Below are 22577 nucleotides of genomic sequence, written 5' to 3' on the forward strand. Positions count from 1 at the left end.
GACTCCAAACCAATGAAGAATAGTTATCCTATATGGGACTCATCAGACACACCTCCTTTTATAGTCACTGTATGCACACTGTATTTTATATGAATATTTTAAAGAAAATACATTATTTCCCATAAGAAATGGTCTCCTTTTTTCAATACCTCCCAAGCCATGTGACCTAGGGACTCCAAATCAATGCAGAATAGTTATCCTATTTGGGACTCATCAGACACCTATTTTTATAGTGACTATGCACGCTGTATTTTATATTACTTTTTTTTTTAAGAAAATACATTATTTCCTATAAGAAACGGTCTCCTTATTTTCAATACCTCCCAAGCCATGTGACCTAGGGACCCCAAGCCAATGCAGAATAGTTATCCTATGTGTGACTAATAAGAGACAATGCGTCCGCATTAAAAAAAAAAATTGACTATCTGTCCAATATCCGAATATCAAAAATCAAACTAACTTCACCTCTGTTGTAATCAAACACCACACCAACAGAGGGCGATAATGCCTGTGGAGGTGGACAAAGACCGTGGGGGAAATCTGTTTTGCGCGGGAGGTGAAAGGTCATTGACAAAATGGCTGCTTGCGTCTGGAGGAAGTTTACAATGTTTTGAGATGTAGGGTAGGGTATAGATCTAGTACATGGTCCGCTGTCAGGAATGATGGCATAAAAAATAAAGGCATTCATTCCTTCCGTCGTTTGAAGAAGCAGAGGGACCATTTCAGTCAGATGTTTATAAAGCTTGCCAGACTGCTAACATTAACTTCGTAAGGCTGGCTAGTCATTGAGCCTTAGCTAGTGTTCACTTGTTAACAACGATTGTAAAGTAACTTTAGTATGGTTATTGACTCCTCTGGTTGTTCTAATATTATGCATAAATTATGCATCGTTTAGTCTAATTTCCTATGTTTGAATGTTTGTAACTTAACGTTAAGCCAACATCGAGTACGGAAGACTCGCATTATAGACGGTAACATTAGTTGCCGACATAACCTGCTTACCTATGCAATAAACGCCGATTTCTGAAAGCTTCGACCTGCAGGATGAACAGGAAGAAAGACAAGGGTTTCGAGAGTCCTCGACCATACAAATTATAAGTACCAATCAATTCAACATTGCATATTACAGCAACAGGCTTTGTTCATTCTAGAAGTCAGCATCATGTATGCATGTACTACGTTAGCTTGACGCTACAATGCAAAGTCAAGAAAGTTTCTAGTTCATGTTTCACTGACTTGTCATTAAAACCGATACGAATTTATCATATCCAAGGCCAATTTTATTTTTCACTCAATAATTGTTGTTCTTGTCTCCTTATACAACCCATCAGGTGGTATGCATAACCAACATCAATTTCCAGAGGAAGTCAGTTATTGTAAGTTTGATTTATTAAACTTAATATCTTAAAAATAAATTGGGCCATATTTACCAGTGAAGTACCGCAAAAGGATTATTTTCATTAAAAGTACTTCTATTTTCTGATAGGGATATGTGGAGCTGACTATCTTTCCCACGGTTGTGAATTTAAACCGCATCAAACTCAACAGCAAGCAGTGTCGCATATACAGAGTACGCGTCAATGATTTGGAGTCTCCGTTCATTTACAATGATCCCACCTTAGAAGTTTGTCATCATGAATCAAAGCAGTAAGTTGCACCCGGTCCACAGCATTGTTTTGGTGCTTTGGTCTCTTGAAGACAGCACTGGTCAGAATTGTATCCAAATGCAGTTGCTCAGTAAGAACATTGCTCAAGACTGGCACAGCTGCTGCATTTTCAGATATGCAATGCAACTTTAAATGACACGAGAAGCTGCTATATCACCTCAGGCGGTCTCTTTGCCACTGGTTTGTGACTGACTAGTTTGTGACTGGCTGTGTTTGAAGGAGGAACCTGAACTACTTCTCCAGTGCCTACACGGCTGCGGTCAGTGCGGTGGACCCAGATGCTGGAAATGGGGAGCTCTGCATTAAGGTCCCGTCAGAGCTCTGGAAGCAAGGAGACGGTGAGAACTCGGGGGGAGATGTTTTAGACAGCGGATGATGGCTCATTTTATGGGTTTACATCAAATCTGCAAAAACTGATTCTGGTGGTTGCACTTTCTAGCATGATTATTTTGAATATTAAATCATATTGCATCCTCTTTTCAAGGTTCACTTTAATGTCTTCATTACCTGTCTACCTTTCCTTATTTTCTATTTTATTCATTTTAGTCTGTGCACTGTGCTTTTCACAACTGTGAAATGATGTGTATACTATATATATATATATATATATATATATATATATATATATATACTCTTTTGATCCCATGAGGGAAATTCGGTCTCTGCATTTATACCCAATCCATGAATTAGTGAAACACACTCAGCACACAGTGAACACACAGTGAGGTAAAGCACACACTAATCCCAGGGCAGTGAGCTGCCTGCAACAACAGCGGTGCTCGGGGAGCAGTGAGGGGTTAGGTGCCTTGCTCAAGGGCACATCAGCCGTGCCTACTGGTCGGGGTTCGAACCAGCAACCCTCCGGTTACAAGTCCGAAGCGCTAACCAGTAGGCCACGGCTGCCCCTACTAGGATTTCTTTTCTCTGTTCATGTGCCGTTTTTGATTGTTTCTCACTATCTGTGTCTTTCTTCAATAGAGATGAAGGTGTTGAAAGTGTACATTGAGTTCTCGCTGGACCAGCCTAAGGGAGGCCTGCACTTTGTTGTGCCTGACGTGGAGGGCAGCATGGCAGAGCGGGGAGCCCACATCTTCTCCTTCGGCTACCAGAACTCCACACGGTATGGAATTTCCTAGCGTTGCAGTACCTGGGCAAAACTCACAATATTTGCACTCAGCTTGCAATTCAGCCTGTGTCTAGCATGAGAGTGAAGTGGCTCATTGTTAGCCATGCTAAAAAAAACGTTACCCAAATACAGGCTTAATGGCATACTGCTGGGTTGTGGTAAAAACAACATGAGATATCAGATAGAACATGAAATAAAATCTATAAAGTGTTGTTGTTGCACAGACTTAGAAGTGAGTGTGTGTCTATCTCACTGACTCTTCGCCGCTCTCTCTCTCTGCCAGGTTCTGGTTCCCATGCGTGGACTCGTATTCGGAGCTGTGCACGTGGAAGCTGGAGTTCACAGTGGACGCCTCCATGGTCGCCGTGTCCTGTGGAGACCTGCTGGAGACTGTCTACACCCACGACATGCGCAAGAAGACCTACCATTACATGCTGCCCATCCCCACTGCGGCCCCCAACATCTCCCTGGCTGTTGGACCATTTGAGATTCTTGTGGATCCCTACATGCATGAGGTGAGACTGCAGTGTACATTCACTCTGACAGGGTGAGGATTCCCTCTCCACCGTAGCATGACGTGCTCCTTACAGACTTATGCTGGAAGGTGGAACAGAAAGGTTACTAAATGCTACTAGTAGTTCTGTTTAATTGGCCCCAGTTGAGCTACAAGATCAAATCTGTGAAAATGAGGCACATAGTTTTCATCTGATCTGAGGGAACACATGATCTGTATCTTGGCTTCTGTACCTCGTGTTAAAGCTGGATTCACCCATTAGCATGATGTTTTATATAGGCAGTCTCAGATTTTTTTCTGAACACCTCTGCAGGTATATTTTAGTCGGTCATCCTACTCCTCTTTTTTTAATGTCCAAGTATGTGTCCCGGATCCATGAAACATTAACTCAGACATCTTGCATTGTGTCAATGTGAACATCTCTTTAGGAGTTAGAAATTTGAGTCTGAAATAATATTACGGCTTTGAAAAGGTTTTTATTGTACAAATGGTGTTATTGTGGGGTGTCTCCTTGCTAAAATGAAGCAATTCATTGTTCAGGAATATGCATTGCATTATTTTACATATTTGCAGAGCTTCCTCTGACTCCCACAAAGGCAGAAACCGTGCCTAAAAGTACCAGACTTCACACAGTCAAAAGACACTGATATCTGTTATGGTTGACCTGAACAAAAAGCCATGACTTTCTAAGCTTAGACTTTTCCTTACAAACAATGAATGCTGTCTATTGCACAGATCGCAGAACATAAGCAGATATTTTTCTGTTTACGTAGTTCATAGAATACAAAGAAGCCTGCTTCATCCTGGTCCAGTTGAAATAGATGTTATATTTGTTCATGAAGTAAAACACAACAGATCTCTCTGTGTGATCACTCAGTGTGAGCGTTCCTCAACTTCACTTCAGAGTCCAGATTTTTTTTTAATGTTGCACTGGAGAAAAGAGAACATTGTGTTACTCTCTTTGGTGTACAAAATGAAAAAAAAAACTTTAGTCTAGAACTTGGCTTCGTTCATGTACAGGAATATCAGAGTTACCAGAGGTTACGCTAGAATTTTTTTGGCCAGACAAAATGTCGGTAAACGGTAATAGGCTATTTCAGAATACCGGACATACAGAAAATCTGCCGGACACATTTTTTAAATAAATTAAATTAAATGGCACTAAATCTCAAACTATATATTTCCACAATGTAGTTTATTAAGCGCCGTCAGCACCAGCAGTATGTTTAGAATCAGCTTTGCACAGAGAAGGCTACTTTCATTAAGTCGCACAAACTGCATGCGCACACATTGCGAACAGACTCTAGCCTTCTTAAGCCGGGTTCACATTGTACGCGGCATGTGCTGCGCTCGCCGCTAGGTTGTTCTTGGTTGAGGTAATGTCCCAGACATTTGTTTTGTGCTTGTGTTGTACCTCAACTTGTGCAAACTTGAAATAATAGTTTCAAGTTGGTAAGATATTGTACACCTATATTTTGTGCAATATAAGCCTATTTAATGTTATGCCTGTTAATTAATGAATGAATGAATTAATGTAGCCTAGCATATTTTCCACCGGACATTCTGTCCGTTTATATTTTTTTCACAACTACACTTGAAACCGGCCAAATTTCCGGCTGTAGCCGGCTAGCGTAAACTCTGAACGTAACAAAATACATGTAGGGCCTATTGTATGTGATGTAGTCCTACAATACCAGCGTTGGAAGCAGTACATATATTATTACAGAGATGTGTGTGTTGTCTGGCTGTGCTGAAACCTCTCTCTGTGCAATGTCTCTCAGGTGACCCACTTCTGCCTGCCTCAACTGCTTCCCCTGCTCAAGCACACCATGTCCTACCTCCATGAGATCTTTGAGTTCTATGAGGAGATCCTCACCTGCCGCTATCCCTACTCCTGCTTCAAGACTGTCTTTGTGGACGAGGCCTATGTGCAGGTCTCCTCCTATGCTTCCATGAGCATCTTCAGGTAAGCTGGAGAAAGCCCTTCTGTGTGGAACTGTCAATTGGCTGTGACCCTACCGATGTTTGTCCTTAAGATCATTCTAGGGCTGTCAAAATAACTGATTAATTTCGATTAATTAATTTGAGAAAAAAATAACTGATTTAAAAAATTAGTGCAGATTAATCGATTCCGTATGACCTTTGACCCCGAGCCGTTCTAGTCAGACTGTAAAATGAAGGAGAGAGAAGAAAACGTGCTGCCTGGATCATTGATTGGAACATTTACTTTTAAAAAATGGCCTGATGATGTTGATAAAAAATAAAGTGTTGAAAATAAAGTCCTCTGCAATGTCTGCAGCAAGGAATTTGCATATCACCGGAGTTCATCAACTCTATAGTGGCACATCAATGCAAAGAAATAAGTGTTGACATTGAGGGGAGTGTTAATTAATTTTCATTGTGTCCCCTAGGTTATATCTGTGGTCTGAAATGTCTTGTATGTGAAAAAAAAAAACTTTTATTTGAACAGTGAAAATAATAATAAAAGAGTTTTTGAACTTTAATGTCACTAATGCTGATTATTCAATGATTCATTTGAATGTAAATATTTAAAATACTTTCACAGCAAAAATTATATATGCAATTAATTTAGATTAATTAATCACAGAGTATGTAATTAATTCGATTATTTTTTTAATCGATTGACAGCCCTAGATCTTTCTCATGGTGTTAAATTTGCAAATAGATTTTGTGTAGTTAGTAAATAATCTTTAGTTTTACTTTGCACCAACCTCAAATGTGTTTACAGTGTTTTGTAGCAGACAAAATAGAATTAAAAGATTTAAGGCAATCTCATGTGCAGCAATGTTTACAGAATGTAGGATTAGGAGAATAAAATATCTTCTTCAAAGAATAATAATAAAAAAAAATCTAAATAGTTGTACCACCAATAGTTGAATATCCAATCCACTCTCCCTTTCTCTCCCCTTCTCTCCCCTCCCTCCCTCCCTCTCTCTCTCCCTTCCTGCAATCCCCCCTTCCCCCTGCCTTTTCAACTCCCGCCACTGCAGTACGAATCTCCTGCACAGTGCCATGATTATCGACCAGACCCCCCTGACGCGCCGCTGCTTGGCCCAGGCTCTGGCCCAGCAGTTCTTTGGCTGTTTCATCTCGCGCATGTCCTGGTGAGTAGGAAGCCCCCTTTCTCAGGTTGCGCCAGTCAGCAAAACAGCCGCCCAGTCTCCTACTCACGCCCTGGTGACTGGTCATCTCTTCCCCGTGGCAGCATCACAGCCCTGTCCTGGTCATTAGTTGCTCCATACACCGTCACTACGGGCGGGCTTTGGCTCCTCGTGGGTGACTAAGGGACCTCCAACACACTGACGCAGGCTCAGCTTTAGGACACAGAGCTGCTTTCCCCCGCTCTCTCTCTCTCTCTCTCTCTCTCTCTCTCTCTCTCTCTCTCTCTCTCTCTCTCTCTCTCTCTCTCTCTGACTTCACTCATTCTCTCACTCTTCCATGTTTTTTCCCCCTCCTTGATTTTTGTTTTTTTCCGTGCTTCATGATGCGTGGCAGCTTTGGTTAGACTCTGAAGTGACCTGTGGAGAGTGTCTGTACAGCTGAGCGATTTAAATGTGTTCTGTTGCTGTTGTCTGTGACGGAGCATGAGATTTTCTGTCTCTGCTGGCCTCTCCTGGCCTCACCTGGATCATGTTCTTTTGCAGCTGAGAGCTCTAATAGCATTTTAATAGATAGGCATCATGCAAATGATCTAAACAGAGAATGAAAGAAGAACGTCAAGTAATGTAGAACCATGCTGGTGGAACAGCACCAGTATATGACTTCACTCCCTCAGCGACATGGTTGTGCACTCTGACTCAATGTGTCCCATGCACTGATCTGTGTGTGAAATAATGCCCCCCCTGTACACTGAGGGCTCTCAAACCCAAGTCAGATGTGGGAAGCTCAGATTACAGATGCATTTATTTATTTAATTTAGGGTAGTGTTATATAAGCCGTCACAAAGGGGAGGGAGCGTGCCAGAAAAGAGGCGCAAGCAAGGCCTTTGATATGAAAAGCAGTCACCTGCTAGCGATTAATTGTGTGGGTTAATTCAGCCGAAGCTTATAATTGGAGACAGACTCGACTGAGCGAGTGCCTATAAGCACCCATGGGCCAGCGAGGAGGATGAGGAGGAGGAGGAGGTGGCGGACGGGCCCCCTTTTTGTCGCGCCTCCACCTTGGCCCAGAGAAATGAGGTCATACCTGCAGCTCTCGCTGGAACCTGGAAGGGGGCTCTGGCTGCCGTCAAGCGTAGCTGTCTGGAGGGGGGATTAACGGCTTGAGCCGAGCTGCAAAGACGGCGAGGAGAGATGTGTGGTCCGTCGAGGGCTGCGGTGTTCTCACTGCCTCCCCTTAAATCCAAACACACAGGGGCGTGCGCAAGCAAGCAAGCACTCACCCTTAGCGCATGAGGACGCCTGTAAAACTCATGGCTGCTCATAAGACAGCAGTAATAGGGTTCAGTTGCAGGATTTAATATGCAGCAGGCTGCAGTTAGTGGCAGAGCTGTTTGTTTGCATGAGAGTCTAACCATGAAGACCACAAGGTCGAGCATAAATCATAGGTCAGATCCATGCCCTTTGGAGACTTGTATTAGTCACAGAACATTACATCAGTAATTCACAATGATAACTTTGCTGTAATTTTTTACAGATTGTCAGTTGACATTCTAAAAACCTTGGATGGATGTAATTTAGTAAATAGTCATATAAAACATTGCAATACCTTAAATGGGACATAATATGCATGTTTTTTTTATCAATAATTTCTGATAGCACCTGTGTTATTTAAGTATACTGTATATATAATGTATATTTAATGTCATGGATATATATGCAATATATCCATGACATTCATCCTATCCATGTGAACTACTACATCATATTTTTGTTTTTTCTATACTGCAGGTCTGATGAGTGGGTTCTAAAAGGAATTTCTGGCTACATCTACGGGTTGTACCTGAAGAAGACCTTTGGTGTGAATGAGTACCGGCACTGGATTAAGGAGGTATGAACAAGAGTCCTGCCCAGCCCTGTCCCCTATACTTGCACTTGTGTAGCTGACCACACCTCCCAGTGTTATCTATTTGGGAGCTCTTGGGTAATTTACTCTCTAACTGTACTGCTGCCTCCTAGCACTGATGTGTGTGTGTGTGTGTGTGTGTGTGTGTGTGTGTGTGTGTGTGTGTGTGTGTGTGTGTGTGTGTGTGTGTGTGTGTGTGTGTGTGTGTGTGTGTGTGTGTGTGTGTGTTTTGACTTATCCCACAGGAGCTGGACAGGATTGTGGATTATGAGCTGAAGATGGGGGGAGTTCTGCTGCACCCCACCTTTGGAGGAGGGAAAGAAAAGGACAAGTAACTAAATGCACCTTTCATTTCCACACTGATCAGGGTTCAGTTCCAGTCATCAACAACAACACTGTACTTTTCCATCACGCAGTGGATTTCACTCACATGAATCCATAGGCAGCATTTGGCCCAGGAGGCACTGGAGAGTTTGAGTGGTCAGTCAGCGGGGCCAATCATAATGAGAGTGTACGTCAAATTAAATTACACCTCATGGCTTGGCCTCTGAACCTGGCGTTTAGCATGGCTGTGTAGAACAGAGACGTTTCAGTTCGATGAACGATTTCAGAATCCCCCCGACTGTAGGAAAAACAGCCTGTGAGTAGAACTACTTATTGACCTCCCATAAAACGACTTGGCTCCGGCGCTCTCATTTGTCATAAATCAGTTCCCCACTGAAGTGTGTTTTGAGAGCTGTTTGCAAATTATCTCAGCTCTAACTCAAGCGCTGTGAGGCGCCTGTCAACAGCTGAGGTAATAACCACTAATGCCTCAGAGTGGGGGAAAAAGTGGAATATAAAGGCTGTCTGTCTGGCTTTTTTTTGTTTTGTTTTCTTTGCTCTGTCTTTCTATTTCTTTGTTTTTTTGTTTTGTTTTCTTTGCTCTGTCTTTCTATTTCTTTGTTTTTGTTTTGTTTTCCTTTGCTCTGTCTTTCTAAATTCTATTTTTTTTTTTTCATTTGATGTCTTTCTCTGTTAATTACTTGATGACTTACTGTTGTTTGTTTTGCTGTCTCTTTCTCTTTCCATATGTGTTCATGACTATCATTGGGCTCTTCCTCTTCTGGCGCTCCTCCATCTGTTTTTCATCAGCCCGACGCCTCACTTGCACTTCTCCATCAAACACCCCCACACGCTGTCCTGGAAGTACTACAAGATGTTCCAGTGCAAAGCCCACCTGGTCATGCGGCTGATCGAGAATCGGATCAGCATGGAGTTCATGCTTCAGGTGACACTTGGCAGGACGAAGTTTATATGAGTGCTGAGCCTTCCCTGATCGATCTGCTTTGTGAATTATTTCCCAAAAAGCTCAGTGCCCACTCCATGGTCTTAGGATTTTGGGTTGTTTTTCCAGTCATGGATTTCAGAAATTTGTATATTTCTGGAAAAGATCTTTGGCTTTGTTTGAATAGCTTGTGGAAACTCTTCTCTCAGCACTTTGTTCAGGAAGCATTAATCTATATTATACGGCGGGTGTGTGTTTGTGTGCACATACTGTGTGTGTGTGTGTGTGTGTGTAACTGCAGGTCTTCAACAAACTGCTGAGCTTAGCCAGCACCGCCTCGTCCCAGAAGTACCAGTCTCATATGTGGAGCCAGATGCTGGTGTCGACCTCCAGTTTCCTTAAGTCCATCTCCAACGTGTCTGGCAAGGACATCGGTCCTCTCATCAAGCAATGGGTGTATCCCTTTACAGCTGCACAAGCTTTCTTCTGTTGCCAAAGTTGTGGAATTAAATACATACAGCAATATCTAAGTGAACTGGACACGCCATTCTTGTTCATTAGTGCAAAATCAACAAAAACTTAAAAAAAGAAAAGAATTTAACAAGCAAAATTAAGATATACAATTAAAAATAAATATTTTTTCTGTAGATAAATCCCTCTTTTTTGACAGCCGTTTTAAATGTTGCATATGTTGTTTTGAATTGTTGGAATAGTGCTTCTCACCATGCAGAAGCTGTCAAGCTGATGGATTTAGTTGAGACAGTTTAACCCATATCACTATTTTATCCAGATCTGTGAGGCACATGTCTGTGTAATGATGAGTGATGTCCTGTAGCTGAAAGCTGCACATGATGAATGATCGACTCGAGGCTTTGAATTTTTGCCTTGACACTCCTGCCCAGAGACCAGAGTGGGGTGGTGAAGTTCTTTGGGAGCTTTGCCTTCAACAGGAAGAGGAATGTGCTTGAGCTGGAAATTCGCCAGGATTACACCTCATCCGGCACACAGAAATACGTGGTAAGAGCCCGCTAGTGTGTGGCAGCCTTCTCTCGGGGTGGTCTCATGGTCATGGGGCCAGCAGGTGTTTTGCAAAGGAACCTAAGTGTGTTTCTTTGGTTTCCGCAGGGCCCCATCAAGGTGACGGTTCAGGAACTGGATGGCTCCTTCAACCACACCCTGCAGATAGAGGAAAACAGTCTGAAGCATGATATACCTTGCCACTCCAAGAGCAGAAGGTAAAGAAGTGCAGAGTACAGTCTCCTGACCTCTCACTGAGGTCTTATGGATCTGTTTCACAAACATTGCTACATTCATGCTACATTCTCAAAAATAAACTTTTTTGGCAGGTTGATGGCCCTAGAACCATAGAATAGTTATATTATGTAAAAAGACCTGTAAGAAACAGAACAAAAAGTACAGGACCCTTCACTCTGCTTTGCTTATGTTAATGTAGCTGTATTGTTTTGATTTAATGTATGAGAATTGGACTGAGGATTGAGTTATTATGCAATTGACGGCATACTGAGTGGAGGCCTCACCGGCCAATAGAACATCGTCCATGCAGGATCAGTATCCAGTTTTAGTTGACCTCTAGTGTGTTTAACTTGTATTTGTTACTGACCCTTGAGACTCCTGCCACTGCAGCAATACCCAACACAGTATGGGGAGTCTTCTCCATTTCCTCAAGGATCTTTACTTTGACATTATGAGAATACTGTAGGCTGTCAAACAATGCTAGTGTCACACCTGACCTCACCTGACCTTGAACTTGACCTGACCTTGACCTGACCTTGCCTTGCCTCCCCTCCCATGGCTGTTCCATCTCCTTGTGCTTACAGAAACAAGAAGAAGAAGATTCCTCTGATGAACGGAGAGGAAGTTGACATGGACCTCTCAGCCATGGAGTAAGACTTCCTCTCTATTGGTCATTCACTGTCCCATCAGGCCTGTCTGATGCTGATTCTCTCACCAAACTTTGTTGGCCAGTGACCCAAATGTCTACTGCGTCGTGCCACTGCCACCTAGTACTAAGGTCTTTAACAAAATGTTACAATTGCAGAACCAGATGCAATGTGTTGTAAGTGCTTCATAGGTAACTATTGCGACGTTGAGGAAAAGTATTTTGTTTATTAAAAAAAAGGCATTAAAAACCATGAACTTCTGCAATATTTGTACAAACCTGTGGGGAATGTGTTCCTCCTCGCGTCACTCTATGCGATTTATGTTTTGAATATTCCTGCTTGCAGTTCTGTGCTTCTACTCCATGAAATGATGTGCGTTACAGCTGATGTTTCTTCCCCAGACCCGAGAGCAGTAGAGGAAAGGACAGGGCCAGCTGCAGCTATCTGGAGCTAGGGTGAGCTGGAGGACAGAGAGGAGGGAGCTATAAAACAGAGGAGAGGAGGAGGAGGAGGAGAGGAGGAGGAGGAGATGTGAGGGTTGATGTGAGGACAACCGGGTGGTTGCCCAGTTTTGGGGCTCTGGCTGTGGCTTGGACTCTTCCAAGCTCACTCTACAAATGTGAGGAGGACCGTGTGTCACTGCTGTAATAGTCACGTGTGGTAAACATACTGCCTCCAGCCCAACAACATGTTGAAAAGGCCTCCAGAGGTTTTGGTGTTAACCTCTGCACTAAGCAGAGCTCCATGCCCTGTTAAAAATATCAGCCCAAGATGGTGCTTGATGTTGATATTCAGGTATGTATTTAATAAGTGTTAATGTGCTCTAGGAGTGTTGAGGAAAGGTTTAGGGAATAGACAGTGTAGTTTATAAGTTGAGGTTTACACTTTTACTCTAAAAGAAAGGGACACCTCAGCACCCATGAGTAGGCACGACTGTTCTCAAGGATAAATGGCCTTGAGCTGCTTTGTCTTTGTACCAAGCACCAGCACAATTCTCTCTTTAACTTCTTACTAACTACTTACTAAAACATGTGTCCTATGTCTTTGTTTAAGCAGGATTTGATTATTGATTGGTTTTAGTATTAGCACGACAGCATAGCAGGAGGGAATAGTAGCTGTTTATGTGTATGTGTTTACCTAAATGCATGTAGGGGGAAACTAGTTCTAGCAGGGCATTTAGAATTCTTCTGTCCACCATACAACCCTCCTCAGTGCTGACTCACCGTTGCTGTGGATTCGGATCGACCCGGACATGTCCATCTTGCGGAAGGTGGAGTTCGAGCAGGCCGACTTCATGTGGCAGTACCAGCTGCGCTACGAGCGCGACGTGGTGGCCCAGGAGGAGTCCATCTTGGCTCTGGAGAAGTTTTCCACGCCGGCCTCGCGTCTCGCCCTCACCGACATCCTAGAGCAGGAGCAGTGCTTCTACAAAGTGCGCATGCAGGCCTGCTTCTGCCTGGCCAAGGTAGGGAGCGCCTCAGCACCAGAGTTTTACACACAGACTAACCCACGTAGGTCAAAACTCTACTGTTTAATATTTTAATGTGTTTTATATGTATATAGTTTTTCTCCAGACTCCAGGTGAAAGCAGGATAGTATAGGATAGCAGCCGTGGCCTACTGGTTAGCGCTTAGGACTTGTAACCGGAGGGTTGCCGGTTCGAACCCCGACCGGTAGGCTACAGCTGAAGTGCCCTTGAGCAAGGCACCTAACCCCTCACTGCTTCCTTAGCGCCGCTGTTGTAGCAGGCAGCTCACTGCGCCAGGATTAGTGTGTGCTTCACCTCACTGTGTGCTGTTTGTGTTTCACTAATTCACGGATTGGTATAAATGCAGAGACTAATTTTCCCTCACGGGATCAAAAGAGTATACATATACTTACTTATACTTACTAAATACATTTTAGATGCCACAGGATGCGAGAGAACAGGATAGAAAGCACGTTGGTTTTTAAACCCATTAGACGCGATGCATGTGGGCAGATATCTGCAGTGCTGAAGGCACTCAGAGAAGAAGCTGGTGAGTGTGTAGGAAGGAGATGAGCTTGACATGGGAATAAGAGGGAGCAATGGCCGCAATGGGTTTTGAGTCGGATGTAGAGATCTGCTTTCACTTTCACTCATTAAAGTGAGTTATTTTATTGTAATAAAAAGGCCAAATTAAATTGACCAAGGTTCCATTTAAGCATTTGTTAGCCTAAGCGTTTGTTAGCAAAGCCTATATATAGTTTGTTAGCAAAGCCTATATATAGTTTGTTAGCAAAGCCTATATATTTTGTTATATATTTTGCATTTGTTATGTTGCATTTGTATACTATCGCAACAACTTGCTGTGTTAGCCTCAAAATGTATTATTGTTATTATTATTTTCTTCTCTATTATTGTGTTAAATGATCCAAATGTAAAGCACTTTAAGGCTGCATTCTGTGTATGTAAGGTGCTATACAAATAAAGCTGCTTATTATTATTATTATTTGTAAAAGCAATAAAAGGGGAAAATATCCAGAAAATATGGTCGTACAGAACACCGATATCACCTTCCCCACAGGCTGGAGCTCTTACACTTACATGGGGCTTAAAGCCTCTTTGATGTCCTCTGTAAAATATACAGTGCTGGATGTAATGATGTATTACTACTTCATTCCTCATGTTCAAGTCTTGTTCCCTTGTTCCAGAAACATATTTTTTTATTATTATTCCTTTGCTGCAGATTGCCAACTCCATGATGAGCACGTGGACCGGACCACCTGCCATGAAATCCCTTTTCACCCGCATGTTCTGCTGCAAGAGCTGCCCAAACATCGTCAAGACCAACAACTTCATCAACTTCCAGAGCTACTTCCTGCAAAAGGCATGCATCTCCCTCTTTAGATTTCTTTTGCATGCATTTATTGCATTTCAGTGCTTTTCAGATTCTTCAAAATATTATCAATATGAAGGAAACTTGTTGTAACATGCCCCTCCCATATTTTTCTCTTTAGACTATGCCAGTTTCTATGGCTTTGTTGAGAGATGTGCAGAATTTATGCCCTAAAGAAGTTCTGAACTTCATCCTGGACCTCATCAAGTACAATGATAACAGGAAGAATAAGGTGAGGCATGCAGTGTATCCACAGTCTTTAGGAGTCAGAACAGCAGTTTTTATTTTTATCAGGTGGAGGTTGTATATCCCTCAGGCTTTTTGTCAATCTCTCTTTTGCGCTGTCGACACAGTTCTCTGACAACTACTACAGGGCTGAGTTGATTGACGCCCTCACCAACTCCCTGACTCCTGCGATCAGCATTAACAACGAGGTCCGCACGGTGGACAACCTCAACCCAGACGTGCGCCTCATTCTGGAAGAGATCACCCGCTACCTCAACATGGAGAAACTGCTCCCCAGCTACAGGAACACAATCACTGTTAGGTACTGCGTAGAGTCACAGCCTGTTACAGGAACGCAATCACCGTTAGGTACTGCGTAGAGTCACAGCCTGTTACAGGAACACAATCACCGTTAGGTACTGTGTAGAGTCACAGCCTGTTAGAGGCACATTAACTCTTAGGTTTTTGTAGATGAGTAACCCAATCACAGCACAGCCAATTGACGCAGTTGCTTACAAGCATTCTGCTATCAAACTAGAGATGTACAGTCAATGTAACTGATCAAGTAAATAAATCTATGAAAATGTTAGTCATGCAAAGACATGACTACTGAAAAGCCAATCCTGCTGCAAGAACGTAGTCACCACTGAGTGCGTGCATGGGGCACTCTGAGTACATCACCATAGAGCCAGATGCACTCACAGAGCATCATTGCCAAACAGAGAAACCAGGATCACTTTCAGGCAGATTTATGACTGCTCGAGTGAGTGCCCTTTCTGTCAAATATGTGGCAAAGGTTTATTGGAAATTAGGAAAGACAACAGACCACTTTAGTCTAGATTCCAATTTGTTTTAGGGAAGTCATTACTCTAAACTTTTCACCCCATAATCCGTATTCCAAAATAAGGTTGAATATAACTTGTGTTCATGATTTTTATTGCATACAGCTCTGTTTACGTAAATAAATATTATATTTACTTATCTTGTTTGTGCCAAGCTAAACATAAGTCATGCAAAATAAGTTCATATTTTGCATATGGTAGTCGAGTTCATATGAATAGTTGCTTCATATTGCTTGAAGCTTTTGGGAAAACTGATGTTGTGCTTGTGTTGTCTTGTGTGGTATGTAGTTGTCTGCGAGCCATTCGCACGCTGCAGAAGAATGGCCACATTCCCAGTGATCCCAGCCTCTTCAAGTCCTATGCAGAGTTTGGCCATTTTGTTGATGTCCGCATCGCTGCACTGGAAGCTCTTGTGGATTACACTCGAGGTAGGCACCTCTGGCCATAATCACGCTTGAATTTCATATACTGTGCCTTCTAAAAAGTTTATTTCTAGCAGTTGTTGAAAAATTAATGTAATCATAGTGTCTTTGTAGTAGTCAGATTTATAGCAGTTTATTGAAATGCTTGAAGAGCTTGTTGATTAACTGTGCTTTCTAAGAGCAAAATAAAACTGGTCATTATGTTTATGTGGAAAAAGTGACTGAGCCAACTGCACATGGCCATGGACTCACTTCTTATTTTCATCCAACTCTTCTCCTAACAAGGCTACTGTTGGAAATGAGTCAAAAACAATCACCTCATCACTCTGCATCATTAATGATGTAAAGCTTCACACTGTTGCCCCCTTCCTCCTCCTCTTTTAGCCCCCACACACACACACACACACACACACACACACACCATGTCTGCCCCTGGCTCTTGCCCATCCTCTTCCACCATATTGCTCATATTAATGTAATTGAGTGAGCTGAGCTGGTGGTCTGCTAGAGGCGGGTGGGCTACTAACAGGGCAGCATTGTGTGAGCCACAGACGGGGGCATGTGTTTTACCTGTGTGTGTTTATTGCTAGTTGACAGGAGCTCAGAAGAACTCCAGTGGCTGCTGACCATGGTCCAGAATGACCCCACACATTATGTCAAGTCAGTGTTTTCTTTTTTGGTGGCTTTGATCAGAACCTTGAAGTTATCCGTTTTGTCTTTACGTATTCTTAATTGCCCTTAAAGTTATGTATGTTATGTACAACCAATTAGAAAAAAAATGTGTGAACTGACAAACCCCTCTAAATGAACGAGTACCTATTTATGTGTTTTGCATCTTTCCAGACATAAGATCCTAAGCATGCTTGGTAAGAACCCACCTTTTACCAAAGCAACAGAGTCAGCGCTCTGCAACGAGGCACTTGTGGACCAACTGTGGAAGCTCATGAACTCAGGTAAGGTTAGGATACACTCAGGCCAAACAAGACAGAACTAGAACAGTAGGCTCACACAGAATGTACTTTTTTTCTGTGCCTAAGAAATGGCGGCACAGTTTGTTTTCTTGCTCTAAGTAGACTAAAATGCGGTCTCCTTTGCTATTGCATCCGTCACACTCAATTTGTTTACACTTTGACCTTAAATCCAAGATTATTAAATTACAACAAGGTTCTGAAAATTATATTTTGTGGTTAAGCAATTGCCTCCTGATTTTTCCATTATCTGAAGTATTGAGTGTATCAAAATGATTCCTTCCTGTAAATCCAATCCAACTTCTTTGCTTTAATTCTCATGGACTTTTCTGTTGGATCCATGGTCAGTGGAGTCAGTTAAGTGTTTTAAGTGTCCAGATTGGATCCTGAGGCAGGAGAGCTACCGCACCCCCTTTGGCTGTTGTGGCATGATGTGATTTCAGGAATTTGCTTGATTAATGGCAGGCATAGTATCATCCAAAAGGTTCTTTTGAATTGCTCAGTCATGAACTCATGTTAGCCTGGCAATGAAAAACCTGAAAGACAGAGGGGGGTTTTGCCCTTCACATTGGAGAATGAAGATGTTTTTTCCGTAAACCATCCACTCCATGAATAATTCACTGTTTCATGTTTCCAAGTGTTCTTGATTAAAACTCGTACTGTGTTTCCTTCACATCCAAGGTATTTGGAAAAGTCTTTGTAGTTCTTTCAAACTGATCAAGACTGAACAGATTTTCTAAATTTCTTCAAGACATTTCTTTTGATCTAGCCATAATTTATTTAGTCTTTGTAATGGCAGATTCACTGTTCAGTCAATTCTGTTACCTTTTCATTTATGTAACTGAATTATTATTTATTTTGGCGAGCTCACTGGGCTTATTTCACTAGTAGAGAGGTAGAAAGACATTTTCATGTGCTCTCAGAGCAGGAATGGAGCAAATCAGTTGAGACGGGTACTGGTGAAGGGGTTCTTGGGGCAGGGTCAAAGGGTAGAGGAAGGCGTCGCCTCTGAGCTTGGGCGTTTGGTCCTTCTCAGTGACAGAATTGATTCTTGAACCAATAAAGAAGTTAGTACACAGTAAATTAAATGTTTTTTGACATATTTGGTGTCCAAATATTACCTCTTTTATTTACACTCTACTACACTGTAAGTGGCTGTGTAACATGATTACGGACTCTAGATAGCACCAGGTGACAATACAGTAACTATCATACAATTTCCATGCAAGGCGAGATAAATTGTAGCCAAACCTCTTTTGTAGCCAAACAAACAAGAAAAAAAAAAGTTGCATAACACACACAAAGATGGCGAAAGCTGTTGCGACGCACAAACTAATAATCACATTAGGGAGACAAAACACACTTTCTCTCCTATGGCCTCCACATCTGTGTTTCATCACGCGCGAGGTCGGCCAGATCCAACGGGGACTCTCTGGACAATCACTTCCACATGTGTACAGTACAGGCGCGTATTCATCCAGGCCTGGAGGTGATGACATGGCCCCCACCGCACGCGCCAGCCTCCCGGCCCCGGCCTCCGCCTTTACGAGCCAGCCGCAGCGCGCTGGACCCTTTGAAGTCTCTTAACACAACGCACAAGCCTGCCGCGGGACTTCCTCTGAACAACAACTTAAGACGTCTTTTGACAGAGACACTAGCAGAGCTCATTATAGAGTCCCCCCCCCGTAGTGATTGCTACCTTCAGCGTGTTTGACCTATATATGTGCGGCATATGCTGGCAGGAGTTTTAAAAACTTTTACAAACTTTTTTTTTTTTTTTTTTTTTTTTTTTTTTTTTTAGAACTCTGACACTGACACCTGCTTCTGATTAGTGCACACGCGCCTCTCAGACTGAGGGGAAATCGTCTGTTTCACAATGGCAGAGATTTAAAGGGTTCTTCGGAGGACTGCAGTCTGCCAGGATTATTCCCTAATGTGCTCTAACAGATTGTTGGGTAGCTCTGAACCTGCTTTTGGGGTTGATGTTGCAATGGCTGTTTATGGGAGCTAAGCTTTTTACATCAAATTAAATCTTACCGTTTACAGAATCAGGTTAATGGTTTCTCCAGGATACATCATTTGAGAAAGTTCTTTTTGTCCTTGAGTTGTGCTTTCTCATCTTTTACCCTGTGGTTGGTTTTGATACAGGGATACAGGGATTTGATACAGGGATCATTGATAGAAGTGCTTTATAAACAAACAAAAACATCAAATATACAGTATTGTATCTCTATGTTTTGCTCTGGCAGTGTTTCTGGCTCTCTCTGCTGCAGTGTAGCCCGGAGGTGTGCGCACAGTGATGAAGGACACAGAGAGGGTGGTTTTTGTTCTCGTTCCGGTCCGGTTTCAGTGTTTGGTCACTTTTGGATTTGTTTTGGTGGTCTTGTGGTGGTTGTCCTTGCGGGGGTGGGGGGGGGGGGCTTTTTGGTGCTATGTTTGTTTCCTGTGTGATGGTTGTGTTCTTGTGGGGAGAGTATGAGGTGGACCATCGTAACATTAGTGGAGCAACAAATGAAGAGGGGGCTAGACTTTGTACTGTATATGACAAATAATCCTCCATCCCTCCTGTGACGTTGTGTTGCTTTGTGACCCTTGCAGGCACCTCTCACGACTGGCGCCTGCGCTGCGATGCGATGAACCTGTACTACACGCTGTTTGGCCTGACACGGCCCTCCTGCCTGCCCCTGCCCGAGCTGGGCCTGGTACTCAACCTGAAGGAGAAGAAGGCCTTGCTCAACCCCACCATCAAGCCCGAGCAGGCCGTGGCTGCCCCCGAGCTGCCCTCGTCCATCTCGTCCATGGCCTTCTCAGTCAGTACTAAGGCATGCTAGACCCATCCATCCTAGAGCCATCCGTTCTGTTGCATCTATCCATCTGTTCTTCTTTTTACTAAAAGCCTCTCTGTCAGTCTTTTGAGGACGTCCATTAGATTCCTCCCATTTAGTTGCCAATCATATTTGCATGAGTCCGTCATCACCCTGTGAGCTAGTACCTTCCGTCTGTGTACTCATTTTCTCTGTGTTCGCAGGCAGAGGAAGAGCATCTGGTCATCGATACACCACCTATCCCGGTCCCTCCACCCAGTCAGGCCCTGAAGAGGAAGCTGGACACACCCCTGGGGTCTCCCCCAGAGCCGGGGCAGGTGCTGCAGGACGAGCTGAGCGCTAAAATTCCCATGAAGAGCAGGGTAAGGAGCCTGCCCGCAACTCGTCTTTCTCCCTCAATAGGACATGTTGTTTCAGTGGTCATTGTTTCCTTTTTTGCCATTTTTTGCCAAAGTACAGACACTCCTAAAGTACAGCTAGGCTGGTTTTATGAAAAGATATGTAATTGCGCGAGATGATTTATATTCATGTTCCTAATTTTTCATTCATACAAATTTACTAGAAAATATTACGCCTTTTTTCGTATTTAGTGAAGGTGCTTAGGTCAGCATGTCACAGTGGCCTATTTGCTAGCATCTGAGGGGTATTCCACAGCATAAAGCAGAATTAAAAAGTCCAAGATAAGTGATACTGTAAAGCGAGGCTTGACATAGCATTGAGTGGTCATCCTAGCTCAACACGTTTTATTAACGCCAATCCAGGATGAGTAGGAGCGACTAGGTTAAGTCAGGTGTAAGTAATCAGGTTCACAGTTGAAATTAAAAAGAGTCAGAAAATAGCGTCATTCACACAAAGTGAACAACCGCTTTTGATATAGACCAACAGTAAAGTAAACCTTTTCTTTTTTGAATGGGAAAACACTGAGAGTAGGCGTAGTAGACCAACTAAATGCACATTTACGTATGCACCCATGTGTGAGTGCTTCCTTGTCTTGGCACACGACGTGATTAAGAAAAGCACTCGCCACTTTAAAGATACACATAGTATGACTATATATGACTTTAAATATTATCTTATAAATATTATCCAAATTAGTTGACAACACCTTTGAAAAATTGCCCTTTATTTCCAATCACCTACTATAGTAGGCTATTCATCAAACGTCTATCAACAAAATAAGCATACGAGTATGTATGAGTATAATTATTGGGTTATCACAATTAAAATGATAACCCTATGGAATTACGCAGACAATCTGTGGTGTTGTGCAAGCAAATGCATTTAGCAAGTAGTGTACAAATGGAATAAAGTTCTTAAAAAATCACATGGAGGTCTGATTTGAATGAAAGCTGGCAATAAGAAAACATAATTAGTTTCACAGAATAAATCTCCATAGTAATTTATGTGCCATCTTTGTTGTGAAACCAAGTCAAGGCTAAATTCATCCAGGATAACCAAAAATCCCAGCTTAATCCCTTATCTAGGTTTTGTGAAATACCCCTCTGGGCTTATTTGTCACCATGTGATGATATATTTAAATTTGTATCAATCAGTTTCCCACCCAAGAAGAGGAGGACATCGACATGGAGACAGTTCATGATAGTCAGGCTTTCATTTATCATCATTTGAACATGCTGGAAAGACCATCTACACCAGGTAAGTGAGAAGTGCTATATTACCAGGCTAAGCATTGAGGTTCACCTCAGCACTTAAGAGGTGATACAATGTAAAAAAACAAACAAGAACCAGTCTTTTTCTTGCCAAAATAGATGTTGTGTTTCCCTACATGAATGTGTAGTTACGGGCCTGTCCATAAGCCATACCCCATATAAGACCAGTTGGCCGCCTGTTGTATGCCACGCTAGGTTTATTTATGTGTGCAGCCTATGCATTTAAGTTCCTATGTTGCTCTGAGACACGTGTGTGTAGGTTTTTAACCTGTGTTGTATGGCATGTGTCCAAGCCAAGATGATGTGCGTGCAAGGAACTGGAAAGAACATTTCAAAGAGAGAGGGGGGTGTATGAGGTGGTTGTGTTTCAAAACAGCTGACTTCCGTCAGTATTGCTCACTCCACCTTGAAGTCTTAAAGGGCGTCCTGGAGCAAACAGAATCTTAAAATCTCCTTTTTGACATTTTTCTGGAATTAAAAAATAACAGTGGTCTCATAGCGTGTCTCTCTCTCTCTCTCTCTCTCTCTCTCTCTCTCTCTCTCTCTCTCTCTCTCTCTCCCACTCCCCTCCATCCATCCTCTCTCCGGTGCCCCACAGGAAAAGAGCCTCCGTCCGTGGAGCAGAGCCTGCTCTCCATGCCCGCCACGCCCATGCCTATGTTCAGCAAGGAGAGCAGCTCGTCGTCCAAGCACGGCGAGCACCACCACCACCACCACCACCACCACGAGCACAAGAAGAAGAAGAAGAAGCACAAGCACAAGCACAAACACAAGCACAAGCACGACAGCAAGGACAAGGAGCGCGACTCGCACGCCTTCAGCAACAGCCCAGCCAGCGGACGCTCCATCCGCTCGCCATCCCTCTCCGACTGAGGACGGCCTTCTGCCCAAGCCTGGGGGTGGGGGAGAGAGAGAGAGACGGGTGTTACTGTGGCGACCACAGCTCAGGAACTTCACAAAAGAGGCACTTTCTCCTTCCCTCGTGCGTGGACTCTGGAGGGTGAAAGATGCACTTCATGTGTGTTCCTGATGTCATCGTTGACCACAAAGAGGCAGTGCTCAGCACTTAAGTTCTGCCCCCCCCCTCCCCAAAACCGCCCGCTCCCCTTCTCCCAACCACCTATCATGCCACACCACTCAGCCTGCACACATCCTCTCTCCTGCTCTCTCTCTTTCTCTCTCTGTCTCTCTCTCCTGCTCTCTTTCTCTCTTGCTCTCTCTCTATCTGTCTTCCTCTCTCCCTCACACACACACACACACACACACA

The 22577-nt window shown here is 43.2% G+C and overlaps 1 protein-coding gene across 4 annotated transcripts; it reads left to right on the forward strand.

The window, feature by feature from the left end:
- Positions 1-569: 569 nt before the first annotated feature.
- taf2 (TAF2 RNA polymerase II, TATA box binding protein (TBP)-associated factor) lies at positions 570-22210 on the forward strand. Of its 4 annotated transcripts, none has more exons than XM_048245805.1 (27): positions 570-1094; positions 1322-1376; positions 1487-1647; positions 1887-2005; positions 2646-2787; positions 3077-3308; positions 5089-5273; positions 6319-6432; positions 8218-8317; positions 8578-8663; positions 9467-9602; positions 9901-10055; positions 10502-10616; positions 10725-10834; positions 11438-11503; positions 11902-11955; positions 12713-12965; positions 14209-14349; positions 14480-14590; positions 14712-14905; positions 15714-15853; positions 16438-16507; positions 16691-16800; positions 19414-19637; positions 19844-20002; positions 21194-21296; positions 21909-22210. In XM_048245805.1, the coding sequence occupies exons 1-27, from the start codon at positions 1045-1047 to the stop codon at positions 22181-22183; spliced, it is 3660 nt and encodes a 1219-aa protein (XP_048101762.1). In that variant the 5' UTR covers positions 570-1044; the 3' UTR covers positions 22184-22210. The 4 variants fall into 4 exon arrangements, with proteins under 4 accessions (XP_048101762.1, XP_048101763.1, XP_048101764.1 ...); XM_048245806.1 differs by having other exon boundaries at positions 19414-19625; XM_048245807.1 differs by lacking the exon at positions 11902-11955.
- Positions 22211-22577: the final 367 nt, after the last annotated feature.

The sequence above is a fragment of the Alosa alosa genome, chromosome 6 (assembly GCF_017589495.1).
Source record: "Alosa alosa isolate M-15738 ecotype Scorff River chromosome 6, AALO_Geno_1.1, whole genome shotgun sequence".
In the NCBI taxonomy this organism is placed as follows: Eukaryota; Metazoa; Chordata; class Actinopteri; order Clupeiformes; family Clupeidae; genus Alosa; species Alosa alosa.

Coding starts and splice junctions, on each gene's coding strand:
- taf2 (XM_048245805.1), top strand. CDS start 1,045: ATGAACAGGAAGAAAGACAAGGGTTTCGAGAGTCCTCGACCATACAAA. Junction 1,095..1,321: donor AGTCCTCGACCATACAAATT/ATAAGTACCAAT, acceptor GTCTCCTTATAC/AACCCATCAGGTGGTATGCA. Junction 5,274..6,318: donor GCTTCCATGAGCATCTTCAG/GTAAGCTGGAGA, acceptor CCGCCACTGCAG/TACGAATCTCCTGCACAGTG.